The sequence below is a fragment of the Staurois parvus genome, unplaced genomic scaffold (assembly GCF_062004578.1).
Source record: "Staurois parvus isolate SC_StPar_1 unplaced genomic scaffold, SC_StPar_1.0 ptg000748l, whole genome shotgun sequence".
NCBI lineage: Eukaryota > Metazoa > Chordata > Amphibia > Anura > Ranidae > Staurois > Staurois parvus.
In genome coordinates, this window is record NW_028318544.1 from 2,779,171 (window position 1) to 2,795,295 (window position 16,125).

At 40.3% G+C, this 16,125-nt stretch overlaps 1 protein-coding gene across 1 annotated transcript in view; it reads left to right on the forward strand.

The window, feature by feature from the left end:
- Positions 1-16,125, forward strand: part of CUNH8orf34 (chromosome unknown C8orf34 homolog) — a 377,615-nt gene that overhangs the window by 318,105 nt on the left and 43,385 nt on the right. The window contains exon 13 of the mRNA XM_089654283.1: positions 15,916-16,009. Within this exon, the coding sequence (XP_089510409.1) occupies positions 15,916-16,009 (94 nt within the window). The remainder of the gene's footprint in view (positions 1-15,915; positions 16,010-16,125) is intronic.

Consider the following 16,125-nt stretch of genomic DNA (forward strand, 5'->3'; position numbering starts at 1 on the left):
AATATGGTGAATGGCAAGTAATATGTAGGTAATATATATTAACCACTTCAGGTCCGGACACTTTCACCTCCTTCCAGTCCAGGCCAATTTTCAGCTTTCAGCGCTATCACACTTTGAATGACAATTGCGCGGTCATGGAACACTGTACCCATATGATTTTTTTAGCATTTTTTTGAGACAGATAAAACTTTTATTTTGGTGGTATTTATTCACCACTGGGGTTTTTATTTTTTTCTATATAAATGAAAAAGTCCAAAAATTTTGAAAAAAAGGTGTTTGTTATAAAATTTTTGCAAATAAATAATCTTTCTTCATAAATCTTGGCCAAAATGTATTCATTTATCTTTTTAGTAAAAAAAAAACAAAACCTAAATAAGTTTATAACCAAAAATTTATAATTTTTCTAAATTTTTTTTTTACATTTTTATTTTATTTTTTTTTAATTATTATTTATGTTTTGTTTTTGTTTTTTTTTTTTTTAACATACCATCACCCTAGCAGTACAGTGTCTGTTGGTTATGTGTTAGAGAAGACACTGGTAGTGATAGCAGAATTCAGGCTTTACTTGTGTGGCTTAAGTTACAAACATACAGAGCACATTTCACAGCAGACATGTTACAGACACATTACTTCCTGAAGAGATGATAGAGAGAGGGAGGAACAAACAAGTTTTCAGATATACACAACTAGTAACCTTTTAGTGTATAGTGCCATCTACTGGTCAAGTGATATTAACACACAATACTATATATAGTACATTATAGTACATGCTGTTGCATTCCCAACACCCCTTCTCAACGGCATGTGCATAATTATATGACATTTAGTCTCTTTTGTAGAAAACAATAATGTTCCCTTGGCAAAGGTTTGGTGAGTGCGTCTGCAGTCATCTCCTCTGATGGGCAGTACTGGATGTCGATAACCTCTTGTTCTTGCATGTCTCTGAGCAGATGATATCTTACATCAATGTGCTTGGTTCTTGGGTTAATCTTCTCAGAGTGTGTAAGCTTTATGCATCCCTGATTGTCTTCAAAGATGGGTGTGGGTTGTGACATATTCAGTCCCATGTCTAGTAGAAGTTGACGAATCCAAATGGCTTCTTGACATGCATGTGCTGCTGCTATGTATTCCGCTTCAGTTGAAGAGAGTGCAACAGTCACTTGTTTCCGACTAGACCAGCTTATGGTTCCTTGTCCATACTGGAAGATGTAACCACTTGTAGATTTGCGGTCAGTGGTGTCTCCAGCCCAATCGGCGTCCACATATCCAATCAGTTTTGGGTTTGATGATGCTGAAAGTCGCAGCTTCATCCGATTTGTTCCCTTTAGGTACTGCATTACCCTCTTTACTGCATTCCAGTCGCGTTGACACGGCGTTGCGACTTTCCTGCAAAGTATTCCCACTGCTAGGGCGATGTCTGGTCTTGTCACGGTGGCGATGTATAGCAATTTTCCGATTGCCCTGTGGTAATAATCATTGTTAGGTAACAAGTTTTCTGTTCCATTGTTTTTTAGATAATCTGGTTCCATTGGTGTTTTCACTTCCTTTGCATCTTGCATGTGAAACTGTTCTAACATTTCTGTAATTTTCTGACTTTGGTTAAGAAGATAGCTTCCATCCTCTTCCCACTCTATTTGAATTCCTAGATAGTGAGTAATGTTCCCCAACTCTTTAATTTCAAAATTTTGTTTCAGTTTGTGAACTATTTGGTCATAGTCCCCTTCTTGTTCAAAACACATCAAGATGTCATCGACGTATATTAGGATGTATGTCCATTTGTTCTCTTGATTCTTTGAATACAGACATGGATCTGCTTTACTTTTTGAGAACCCTTCTTTTCTGAGTATTTCGTTCACTTTTTCATTCCATGCTCTCGCCGCTTGCTTGAGCCCGTAGATGCTCTTTTGCAGTTTGCATACAAGGTTCTTTTCTTTCTCAAAGCCTGGTGGCTGTTCCATGTACAGATCCTCCTTGATGTCTCCATACAAAAAGGCAGTTTTGACATCTAGATGCTTTACTTGCATTCCCTTTCCGGCAGCAATACTAAGGAGTGTTCTTATAGTAGAATGTTTTACAACTGGAGCAAATGTCTCATCGTAATCTTCTCCAAATTTCTGGGAGTATCCCTTGGCAACTAATCTTGCTTTGTATCTATGGATGTTTCCTTCTGCATCATATTTTACTTTAAAAGTCCATTTGCTTCCAATGGTTTTGCGGCCGGGAGGGAGTTCTGTTAGTGACCAAGTTTTATTTTCTTGAAGTGATTTTATTTCTTCTTCAGCTGCTTTTCTCCACTGATCGGCTTCCCTTCTCGCCAAAGTTTCTATGTCTTCCCAGGATGTTGGCTCCTGTGTTTGATGTGTTTTAGCAGCGTATGATAACCTGCGGGGTGGTATCCCTTTTGTCAATCGAGAGGATCTTCTGATTTCTTGTTGTTCAGTGGATTCTATTGGCTCGTTGATTGTAAGTTCCACTTCTTGTTCTGGCTCTTGTCCTGCTTCTCATGGGTCAGTGTCTCTTGCCGATTCAGCGCGTAAATCCTCTCCACATTTTTCAAAAATTGTATTATCTGGTGCTTCACTTTCATCAAAATAAACACTGCGGCTTACTGTGACCTTGTTGGTCTTTGGACAAAGGATTCTATATCCCTTACTCTGCTCACTGTAGCCAACCAGAATGCCTTCTATGGCTTTGTTCTCCAACTTGGAGCGTTTCTGACTTGGAATGTGGGCATATGCTTTACAGCCAAATACTCTGATATGTCCTATGTTGGGTTTTGATCCATTCCACATTTCATATGGTGTACTCTCAATAGCTTTTGATGGGAGCCTGTTTTGTAGGTATGTTGCAGTCATTATTGCTTCTCCCCAGTATTTGTTAGGTAAGGCAGCGTCCGTAATCATACATCTTGTCATTTCTACAAGAGTGCGATTCTTTCTTTCCGCTACACCGTTTTGCTCAGGAGTGTATGGTACAGTTGTTTGGTGTATAATACCTTGTTTCTTTAGGTATGATTCCATCTCTTTATTCATATATTCCCCTCCATTGTCAGTGCGTATTATTCCAGGTTTTCTTTGAAACTTGTTGCTTGTCATAGCTACAAACTCTTGAAGTTTTTCTAATGTCTCACTTTTGTGCTTCATTAGATACGTTATTGTGTACCTGGAATAATCGTCGATGAAAGTCAGTAAATACCTGTTCCCGCCAGGTGTGATGGTTTTCATTGGTCCGCACACATCACTGTGTATCAGTTCCATGGGTTTAATGGTTTTACTCTGACTGGTCTGTGGAAGAGGGGTTCGGGTGGCCTTTGCTTTGATGCAACACGTGCACTTGCTGAGTGTGTGGCAAGGCAATATTTTCATGTCTTCTGATAGACCTCTCTTTGCAAAGTCCTTTATAGCTTCTGGGTTTCGATGCCCCAGTCTTCTATGCCACAGGTGGATGCACTTGTCATGTGGGTTATGAGTTGCCGCATTAGCCTTCTCACTTTCAGTGATGAGTTTGTACAGATGTTCATTTAATCTTCCTCTTGCTAAAATTTGCTTTCCATTTTGAATTGTGCATTCATTACCTCTGAACTGGACAGTGAGTCCATTGCTTGCAAGGGTTTTAACTGATAGGAGGCTTCCTTCTAGGCTTGGAACATATAGAACATTCTTTACAAGGATGCTCTGCTTGCCCCCTGATGGCGTTTTGCAGTTCAGAAATCCCTGACCATTACCTTCTGCTATAATACTTTTCCCATTTGCTAGGAAGACTTTATCTTTTACACTAAAATCAATTTCTGTGAAGAATGTCTCGTCACTTGTCATGTGACTTGTTGCCCCTGAATCAATATACCATCCATGTGAGGTACTATTCTGAGTCACTTTAAAAGTACCACTCCATGATGCACTTTCATTTTCTTTCATGACTGCTTTAGCTGTTTGTCTTGTGGGTAGCTCCCGCTTTCGCTGCTCAGCTTTCCAGATTGAACAGTTCTTTTTCAGGTGACCGGCCTTTTTGCAGCGAAAACATACCCTGGTTTCTTTGCTTTGTCTTATGCCTTCCTGCACCTTCAGAGCTGCCTCTGGTCTCTCGTTCTCTTCACTATGCAAATTTTCCTTTCTTCTGCTGTATTCATCAATTAATTTTCCCTTAACATATTCTAGCGTCAGTTCAGTTTCCGGTCTAGTTTCTAGAGCATTTATAAGGGCACTGTATGATTCTGGAAGGCTGCACAGAAGTATTGAAAGAACATGGTTGCTTTTTAATTCTTCACCTATTGCACCCAGCTGGTCCACAATTTCTAGCATAGCATTTACATGTTCACCCATTTCCTGCCCTTTTTCCAGCCTCATCTTATACAGTTTGCGTAGCAGACATAGTTTGCTGTTTAGGTTTGCACGTTCATGCAGTTTTTGTAACGCAGTCCACATACCTTTAGCTGTGCTTTCTTTCCTTATATGAATGAGTTGATCATCCTCCACTAACAGGCTTATGACTGCTTTTGCTTGCCTGTTTTTTCTGTCCCATTCTTCCGGGTTGTCATTGGGTCTGTGTGTATCTAGTACCTGCCACAAGTCATCTTTGGATAACAGCATTTCAAGCTTAAACTTCCATAGCTGGTAGTTGGTATTGTTGAGCTTTGCTATTGTAAACTTCATATCTGAGACACTTGCCATCTTTCAGTGAATTGGCAGGATTGGAAATGCAGCACTTACTTGCTTGTAGTTTTCCTTTTTTCAATGTCTGGAGCTGGGCCCATAACCTGTTGATTATGTGTTAAAGAAGACACTGGTAGTGATAGCAGAATTCAGGCTTTACTTGTGTGGCTTAAGTTACAAACATACAGAGCACATTTCACAGCAGACATGTTACAGACACATTACTTCCTGAAGAGATGATAGAGAGAGGGAGGAACAAACAAGTTTTCAGATATACACAACTAGTAACCTTTTAGTGTATAGTGCCATCTACTGGTCAAGTGATATTAACACACAATACTATATATAGTACATTATAGTACATGCTGTTGCATTCCCAACAGTGTCACCATAGTGACACTGTACTACTTATGGGGGGGTGATGAAGATTTTATTTTTCTTTTTTTACACTGATTGCTTTTACACCTATAAAGGCATTTCTCCTTCTCTCTGTCTGCATTGCTGCAGCCATTGAGAAATTCTGTGTCAGCTGTGATTGGTCACAGCTTGTCACAGGGTACAAGGCTGTTGTGATAGCCTTGTACCATGTGACCTCTGTGATCATTCACAGATTTCACAAGTAGTAAACAATGATGTAAGGAAGTGACATCTTGTTTACTACTATTCATGTGATCACTGATTGGCCAATCAGTGATCACATGAATCAGGACCTCACACAGAGGGTCCCAACAGAGCGGGCACCGATCGCGGTGCCGCATGCTCCCAAGGAGTGCGCACAGGCAATAGATGCAGGGGGGAGTTTAGAAACACCCACCCGCATTGGCAACCCTCCCATCCACCCGTTTATCATCATGGGTCGGATGGGAAGAGGTTAAGGATAATTAAACCCAAGAGCAGAAATGTAAAATATTGCAGCTTACAGTCCTTAGATGTGGGGGGCTGCATTAGATTTCTTTCAAAATTCAAGTTAAGAACATCTTCAGCTAATACAGAGAATACCTGTGGATCTTACCAGAAATGCAGTGTCCTTGTCATTTTTCTGTGAGCACAGAAAAATATATTCCTACCTAGCTATTTCTGTAAACTACCAATTGCCCTTCCTCCCATGTAATGGGGATAAAAAAGATACAGACATGTTTGCAGAGAACAGCCTAGGGTTACAACTATGGCTTCCTAAAAGGAGCTCTTCTTCGGCTTTGTCAAGGTAGCAGAACTATTGGACAATACGCAGTTCAGTTTTGCACCTTAGCTTCGTAACTGGCATGGGATAATGAGGCCCTCTCTGCAACCTTTTGGCAGGGTCTAGCAGACCGTATTAAGGACGAACTAGCTGGAAGAACCATACCCACCACCCTGGATAACTTGATTGCTCTTAGCATCCAGATCGATATCTGCTTCCAGGAGCAAGATCTGGAAAGGGCTTATCCATGTCGCCCTCCTTTGGGTTCTTTTGCTCCTGTTTTCCAGAAAGTCCATGATCAACTTACCTCTGCTACCTTACCAACATCTGAAGAGCCCATGCAGTTAGGCCGAACACACCTTACTCCACAAGAGCGATCGCGTCGCCTAAGATTTGGTCTGTGCATTTACTGTGGGGCTAAAGGTCATCTAATTAAGACATGTTCTGTCCGCTCACCTCGCACTGTACCTGTGGCTGAGTTCGCCACGTCTCCGATGCTCCTTCAACATTGCCAGACCTTACAAGATGTTTCTTGTAGTAAAGCTGCTCCCCTGCCTACTCCTATTGCGGACCCCCTTTTGGTGCTGTCCACCTCTAGTTTGTTACCCTCTTTGCTGCCCAAATCTTCGGTCCCTTTACATACTTTGCAGCTCAGAGCTCCTATGTCGCTACCTTCTGGGTGGGTGGAGGTCCCAACATCTGTGACCTCTGTACCATCTGAATTCCCATATTCATGTGCTCTGCATGCTGAGATCCCAAAATTCCCTTCAGCTGCTTTGGACCCAGCCGTGGTTTCCACATTAGTAGCTACTGTCCCCTGTCCTGCCCCCATACACCCTACAGTGCCCTCTGTTCCTTGTATTACCCCAGGTTCCTGTTCTGCACAGCTTGTCTTGCCCACTGTACAAATCAAAGCCTTCACGCCTACTCCTGCACCCTCCCTGGCAGCCTCCTCTGTGTTCTCCTATTCTTACTCCTTCTGAGGCAAATGTTTCCAACATCTTACATCTGTCAGCTTCCAAGTACAAAGTAGCAGCAGATTGTCATCACCGGGTGAGTCCCACATTTTTAGGTTTGGCTCTCTACCAAGAGTATCCATCTATGGGTACCCTTTATGAAATTTGCTCCTCGGTTCATTGGTCCCTTTATCATCCTTCTTCAGGTCAATCCTGTTGCTTTTAAACTACGCCTCCCTTCACATTTGAGAATCCCTAATGTTATCCATGTTTCTCTTCTGAGACCGTATATCAACAGATTTTCCCGTCCTCATCATCATTCTTCCCCAATAGCGAGTACCTCGGATCAGTATGAAGTCAAGCAAATCTTGGATTCTAAATTCATCAGAGGGAAGCCCTTGTATCTAATTGACTGGAAGGGATATGGTCCTGAGGAGAGGTGTTGGATTCCTTCTACTGATGTTTCTGCACCCCGTCTGGTGGAATATTTTCATCAGAAGTTTCCCCTTAAGCCTGGCCCTAAAAAAGTGGGGAGACCTCGTAAAAGGGGGGGGGGGGTACTGTCACAAGTTAGCCTGCAGCCTCTTGTGTGTTTATTCTTACCTCCTTGCTGCTCTTGATTCCTTCACATGTGTGTTTGTCTGTGCTCACCTGTGGGCGTCGTCTGCTATCCTCTGGGTTTTATGTCCTTCCCTTCTATCACTTACTTGGCCGCCTCCTAGCTGGCTTGTCTATTTAAACCATGCTCAGTCTGTTCCACTTTGCCTGAGCAACTTCGTGTTGTTGGAGCTCCCTTGTGTTTCCACTGTGAATCCTGTGTTGTCTATCTGTGTACCAACCCTGGCTTTGTTCCTGACCTTGCTTGTTTTCCGCCTGTCCTGACCTTGGCTTGCCCATTGGATTCCCTGTGTCTTCTCCCGTTGTACCCTGCTCCTGCTAGTGGTCTCCTCCACCTCAGCTGGGTGTACCTGGGGGCCGCAACCTGGTCCCAACCTGCTGCAAGTCCATCCCCACCATCAGGGGCCCTGGTGAACAAGCAGGCTGGGGCTTAGACTCCGCGCCCTGGGGGACCCCAAGCTGTGGACCTATAGAGCTCACTACCATAGGCGTTGACATATACATTTTGGTTTAAATTTATGAAGAAAGATTATTTGCAAATTTTTTTACCAGCAAAAAGAAAAACATGTTTTTTTTCCCAAAATTTGTTTATCAAAAAAAAAAGTGGTGATTAAGTACTACCAAAACAGAGAGCTCTATATGTGTGAAAAAAATGATACTATAAATTTAATTTGGGTAAATTGTTTCATGACTAATGGCCATTCAAAATGTGACAGCGCTTAAAGCTTAAAATTGGTCTTGGCAAGTGTCTGGTATTGAAGTGGTTAAATAGAAAAATATTTGAACTACTGTGAGGATCTACAGGTAATAAAAGTATGTCACTGGCAATGTTAGTTTTGTAGACGAAAATATTTTAGTTGACAAAATTTACACAATACACTAAAATACAACTAAAACTAAAACAATTCAGATGACTAAAATACGACTAAAACTAAAATGGCATTTTAGTCAAGACTATGGCTTAAACTAAATAGAAATTTAATGTCAAAATTAACACATTATGTATCCCAATTGCTAAATCTGTGCCGTAGTGCATGTTCACACCTTGAAGCGATATTAAAGGTTGATATTTTTTTTTTGTAAAATAACAAACATGTTATACTTACCTGCTGTGTGCAGTGGTTGTGCACAAAGCAGCCTGGATTCTCCTCGGGTCCCCCGCAGGCTCTCCTGGCTCCTCCTTTCTGTCGGGTGCCCCCATAGCAAGCAGCTTGCTATGAGGGTACTCGCTGCTCCGTGTGTCCATTCACACACGGAGCCATGGCTTGGCCCCACCTCCATCACTCTTCATTGGCTGACTGTGTGTGATTGACAGCAGCAGGAGCCAATGGCCAATGAGAAGGCAGAGACCCGGGACAGCCGAGGCTGTTGTGCATATCACCGGATCACGATGAGGCTCAGGTAAGTATTGAGGGGGGTGGGGGAACTGCTGCACACAGAAGCTATTTTATCTTCATGCATAGAATACATGAAGGTAAAGAACCTTGAGCCTTTACAACCTCTCTAATGCCATAAATAATAAAAAAAAATAACAGAAATAATATGTTATTAGATTTTTGCTCCAGGAGTATATAATGAGTTGGGAGATTCTAGAGAAATGTCTGAATAATGCATTACAATTTAGCTAAACCCATTAGATTTTAGTCAACTAAAATGTACTGGAGATTTTAGTCGACTAAATAAAACTAAAACAATTCAGATCACTAAAATATAACTAAAACTAAATCAATTCAGATGACTAAAATACATCTAAAACTAAAACGGCATTTTAGTCAGACTATGACGAAAGCTATTGTACAAATGTTGTTAGCAGATTGCATCATTAATGTCCTATTTTATTTTACAGATGGTTCCAGTTTAAATAACTTTTATCTCCTTACATCGTTACATCGTTATGTGATTAACAAGTTGTACTCTTTTCTCCAATAAACAAATCATTACATGCTAAAAAAGGTTTTAAATGGAAAGCAGCCATTGAAAAAAGGACATTTTTAACATTTATTTCTATTACCATTCTAGTGAATCTGGTAAAGAGGCCTTGAAGGTGGCATGCTCGTTACATTCATTTAGCATGCCAGAAAACAGTTACAGTAAATTTAGAAATGGAGAATTACACGCAACATTAAAAGAGAATAAAGATGTCCACATGGGGCCTGCTCTGCAACTAAGATGAGATGTCATCACCGACATCACTCACTGTGCACTGACATACAGCTTTAGGCTGAAGGTTTCCCTGTGTGTCTGTACACACTGAATGATGACTGTGCTGACATTTCAATGCAGCTGGATAGCAGCACTTTGTCTTCTGGATAATGATTGTACTGCTAAGGCATTTCCACCTGGTCAACCTGCTTAGAGCAAAATGATGCGGCAGGGTTGTACACGGTGTAATATATTGGATGCAATGTATGTGGTGAAACCACTATTTCCCACATCATTAAGTTGGAGCTTTCAGCAATTTTCTAAGTCTGCAGGAATACATTCCTGACGTGTCACAATATAAACCGCATACTTTTTCTAAAAAGCTGTACATTTTATCAGTAAAAAGCAGTTGGTAGGCAGAGCTTAAAATACTGGGAGAAGGATGGTATCAGTCTGCTGCAGGCAAGAGAAAGCAATTTCTTAGTCTCTGCTTCCCCAAAAGATCAAACTACAACACTAACTTTGTAGCAGTCAGATCATGAGAGGCTGCATCCTGGTTTTGGGGAGTTTCTTAACACAGCCAAAATCTGCACTGTTACCAGGATTTTACACGAGTCTTCCATCTCTGAGCCAGTATTTCAGAGCAGAAAGTACTGTAGATACTGAATAAAGATGATGCTGTCCTTCAGGAGAGAAAAAAAGCAGCTGAAAGCTTACCGAGGGGATGAACTGTGATTCCTGGGAGAGGTCATACATACCTCTAGGTCTAATTTGTTTTAGTTTTGGATAGAGTGGAGGGGAATTAAAAAACCTGTCAGTTTTCAGGCTCCATGCACACTGGGCGTTTTAATAACTCTGCTAACATTAGCTGTGTAAAGTCACGTTAAAAATGTGCGTTTTTTAGCGTTTTTGTATTAGTGTTTTGCCATGTTTTTTCATATTTTTCGCATTTGCGTTTTTTTTTAGTTATATATGACCGAAAAAAAATATTATATTTTGGTAAAAAAATCCAAAAACGCTGCTTTGCCACGTTTTGACGCATTTTTCAGCGTTAGAGCATTTTTACAGCTAAAAAAACTCCTGTAGAAACCCACTAGTTCTGGGGGTTTTTTCCTGCCAAAAAACGACCCTGCCAAAAAACATTGATTATAATCATCCATGTATACATGAACACTAGGATAACATGCTGGAGAGTTTACTGGCTGTAGAAAAAAATGTCAAAAGCCAAAAACAGCAGCTGAAAAAAAGTCCAGTGTGCATGAGGACTTATTGTTGTCTGTGCTCCTGTTAGGGAGATCCCCCCTCTCTATTTGTCCTGTTTACCATTATCACCATCAGTGAAAGAAAATTCCAAATTGTAGGTTCTCACCAGAACGGTAATGGAGATCTTCCAATGGGGACACTAATTCTAGTGACCCTGGTGACAACAAGGGAATCCCTCACCTTGGAGGGATTTCCTTTCCTTTCCTGTTTTGGCTATGGGACAAGAAGTGAAGGGACACTTTCCCAATGGAACACAGATGACAAACAACTGGCAAGGGTTGCCCTAACCAAAATGAAAAAAAAAAAGGTTTTGCCTTTAGTTCTACTCCAATCTCTGGCAACTGCTTGGTAGCTCTATTTCCACCATCATGCCCACCTTCTTCAGAGAATATCCTCTATATATTTCTATATTATGCTATAATTTCCTAGAAAGTTACTGACACCATAAAATTGGAGTAACTGGTCTTCCCATGGATTCTCCATTGGAATTTATGGAGAATAGAGTACAATTCAAAAGCTAAGATTTCATCTTGGGTCTATCAACATGGCCCTGATATAATTTAGGAACTTCAATTCTCTTAAAATAGTTGAACTGGAACACACCATTTAAAAGCCAAAACCAGTCTAGCAATGGAAGCGCGTGCTCTTTAAGGTGATGGATGAAAATTCCCCAATTTCCCAGAGCCCCCTTATAAACAACAATAGAACCCTGATCCCTCTACAGTATATATGATACTTGGAAGACAAAAGTATTGTGTTTCCTTGTTAAGCCATGATATCAACATTTTGCAGAAAGTGGAGCTGTAGGTGAAATTTAAAATAGCAGCTCTGGGTCTCTTTAATATAATTATGAGTTGTTTGAAATTCAACCAGGGTGAACTGAAGATCTTGGCTGTGATAAACTGTGATAAAGTCTGTAAAGTAATTGGACAGGCCTTAGATTAAATTAGGTCTTTTACCCAAACTACAAAAATGTTTCTTCAACAATGAGTAAAAAAACAAGATAATGTTATCACTTGCATATGTATGTACTGGTAATGAACATGGTTTTGTTCAACTTTTCTGTTCAGGGGAAGCATGGACACGGAGGAAATCAGGGGAACTTTGTTTTTGTTTCCAATGCCAGTGACCTGTTGATGAACCACTATATGTGTAGCCCCTAATATTTTTGTCCATGCTATAGCCCTAATCAGTACAGTCATATGGACTATATTATCTCCATGACCATCAATAAACACTTAGATAATTGCAGTTTTCCACAGGAAGCAACAAAATGCATTTTTTGATAATTCTATTTGCATAAAAATGCAGATATTTTGTTAGCCAAGGGGTTGTATGTCTGGAAGTCATGGATCAACTCCTACACGCCTTCCAGATGAGATAAAATGAATGTAATTATTTTCTAAATACTGTGCCAAGATCCCAATTATAGATTAAATGGAACACACACACACACAAATAAAATAGCCAAATTTTACGATCTCCTGTAAAACAGTACCTAGTGTACAGTCATGTACTTCATCTCACTACTGCACTACATGTGGTGCATGCAATAAGCCTGTCATTGGTTTTCTAAAATGTTCTGTAAGGCTTTTGATATGGTTTTAAAGGTATGTAGTAAAGCCTAGCACAGTTAATATGATTTGTTACTCAATGGGTTGATTTACTAATATTGGAGAGTGCAAATTCTGGTGCAGCTCTGCAGAGGAACCAATCAACTTCCAGGTTTTATTGTCAAAGCTTAATTGAACAACATATATTTAGAAGCTGAATGGCTACCATGTACAGCTGCACCAGATTTTGCACTCTCTAGTTTTAGTAAATCAACCCCAATGTGTTTACAGAAAAATTATATCTTTTTCACTGTGGAACTATACATGATCTTATTTTTTGGGCTGGTAAGAGCAATGGACTTGCTGATCTTGTTTTCAGTTAATGTACTTGTTCTGTCGCTAGCACTTAACATTAAGCTGGCCATTGATGGATCAAAATTTGGCTGGTTCAGCATGGATCAGCCAAATTTTGATATATCTATGGCCATTCCTGCTCTACAGAAGTCAATCTAACTATTTACTTCTGTCGAAAGGGATAGTTGGAATTTTTGTTCTCAAGCAACTGGCTGTAGCTGCTGAGTGGTGTATTCAGACAGCAAAGGAGTCCTGCTTTCAGAATACAATGGCACAGCAAGGAGGATTCCTCCATCCACCTTGCTTGTGCGGCTGGAGGAATCCTTTGTTTTTTTTTGTTTTTTTTAATCAGCCTTTTGGCTGACCGGAAACACACAGGCATCTTTGACCAGCATTTGGTCTAGATCTACAGCACTGTAAATTATAATTGTGTAGTGCAGGCATTAAAGGTTTAGGTTGGACTGAACTCAAAAAGTCTTGAATTCCTATAGTAAAGGGGAAAGTTAGAAATTTTAATTGTGCATAAGTAGTAGTCAAAAAAAAATCTACCTTCTTGTCTGGAATTCTTCCTGAAAAATAACAGTACACTTTTTTTTACTAAAATAACAAACATATTATACTTACCTGCTCCATGCAATGGTATTGCACAGAACAGCCTGGATCCTCCTCTTCTTGGGTCCCCCGCCGGGGCTCCAGGTTCCTCCTCTTCGGTGGGTGCCCCCACTGAAAGCCGCTTTCCATGGGGGCACCCATGTGGGCTTGCTCCCTAGCCACCCTGTCTGTGTCCATTGACACAGAGTGGGTGACTCAGCCCTGCCCTCCGCTGGCTCAGCACAGCATTTGATTTACAGCAACAGGAGCCAATAGATGCATTAGAATGCATTAAGGTGAAAAACCGTAAGGCTTTAGAAACCACTTTAAGACATTGTAGTTTTGGAATGATATTTGGTTATATCAGTACTGTGCTATTCATTGTTCTATTTGCTGGAATCTCTGGCATAAAAAAGCCTGCCCTTTTAAAAAAGAAGAGGGGACAAGCTATCCTACACACATGGAGGTGTCAGATAGCAGTGCTGCTCAGAGCTCTTCAGTAGAGCGCATATTTAAACATCAATCAATGGATTTGTAAGTAAAAATCTCCCCCATTTAACTGAGCTGATTTGTCTCCTTGTACCTAGCGACAAGGTCCCTTTAAGATTTTTTAGATTTCTTAGATGATGGCAAAGTGCATCATGTAGCTGCTTAGCCAATGGTGTATTGGAATGTATTAGTTTATTTAATGGCTGTATCTCATTCATGCCTAAACCCTTTGCATAAAGTGTGTATATGTATGTGTGTATGTATATGTATGTGTGTGTATGTATGTGTTTATATATATATATATATATATATATATATATATATATATATATATACAGTTGTGTTCAAAATAATAGCAGTGTGTTGAAAAAAGTGAATAAAGTTCAAAATCCTTCTAATATTTCCATACACACAAATGCATTTGGAACAATACACATTCTATTCCAAATCAAAACATGAAGAAAAATATGAACAGGTATTCCAGCTCAGGATGATTGGACTACATTCCACAGTTCTTCTCTATTTCTTGGTTTTGCCTCAGAAACTGCATTTTTGATGTTACCCCACAAGTTTTCTATTGGATTAAGATCCGGGGATTGGGCTGGCCACTCCATAACGTCAATCTTGGTCTGGAACCAAGATGTTGCACGTTTACTGGTGTGTTTGGGGTCGTTGTCTTGTTGGAACACTCATTTCAAGGGCATTTCCTCTTCACCATAAGGCAGCATGACCTCTTCAAGTATTCTGATGTATTCAAACTGATCCATGATCCCTGGCATGCGATAAATAGGCCCAACACCGTAGTATGAGAAACATCCCCATATCATGATGCTTGCACAACCATGCTTCACTGTCTTCACAGTGTACTGTGGCTTGAATTCAGTGTTTGGGGGTCATCTGACAAACTGTCTCCGGCCACTAGACCCAAAAAGAACAATCTTACTTTCATCAGTCCACAAAATGTTGCGCCATTTCTCTTTAGGCCAGTCAATGTGCTCTTTGGCAAATTGTAACCTCTTCAGCACGTCTTTTTTTCAACAGTGGGACTTTGCGGGGGCTTCTTGCAGATAGCTTGGCTTCACATAGGCGTCTTCTAATTGTAACAGTACTCACAGGTAACTTTAGACCTTCTTTGATCTTCCTGGAGCTAATTGTTGGCTGAGTCCTTGCCATTTTGGCTATTCTTCTATCCATTCAAATGGTAGTTTTTCACTTTCTTCCACGTCTTTCAGGTTTTGGTTGCCATTTTAAAGCATTTGCGATCATTTTAGCTGAGCAGCCTATCATTTTCTGCACTTCTTTATATGTTTTCCCCTCTTCAATCAACTTTTTAATCAAGGTACGTTGTTCTTCTGAACAATGTCTGGAACGACCCATTTTCCTCAGAATTTCAGAGAGAAATGCACTGTAACCAGCATGTACAACATTTGATGCCTTCCTTCCTAAATAAGGACAATAATTGCCACCTGTTTTTCAAAGAATGAATGACCTCACTAATAGAACTCCACACTGCTATTATTTTGAACATGCCCCTTTCAATTAGTGATTCAATTACACAGAATCAGCAGCATGCATGTCATGACTGTTGGGTCTGTTGGATTTCTACACCTGCTAGTAAATTATTTGCCATGTAGAAATATCATTTCTACCAAAAACAGTGATTGATCAGGTTAGTGATGTCTGACTGCTATTATTTTGAACACAACTGTATATATAAATTACCATATTTGAAGTAATGATTAAGTAGAGTAGTAGCCAAGACCTCCTTGTAGACACCTCAATTTCAGAAGCTGAAAACCAATCATTAACTGGCCAGTTTTCTCTGCATGCGATGTGATCACAAGCTGGTGAGATATCATTGTCAGAAATGATCGTCAGGTGGCTTAGCTTCTTTACTCAGGTTTCAGAGAATTGCAAACCTAAGGATAACCCTTTTTGCTTGCTACCTGGTTGTACATTAACTAAGGAGGGTGGTGACTGAACTGCATTAATTACAATCTGCCATTGGCTATTTCTACAGAATATTGTTGGCACCAGCATCAAATATTAATTTGTATAAATAATGATGCAACTATAAATAAATGTTTGATATGCAAAACATTTTCTTCCCCATTTGCTAGGAGGAATCTTATGAACAATTGCAGGGATCTCGCCAGCCCTGGATCCTCCCAAGTGACACAGACAGTGAGGGTGTGGATATAGAGAAGGAAAAACGTAAGTCTCCTCCATTGCTAGGAGGACCATATTTTTACATATTCATTACATTTTGGAACAATGATCCATGATTCTCCTGCAGCTATTTTCATGATTGCCAAAGCTTGCACAAGCAA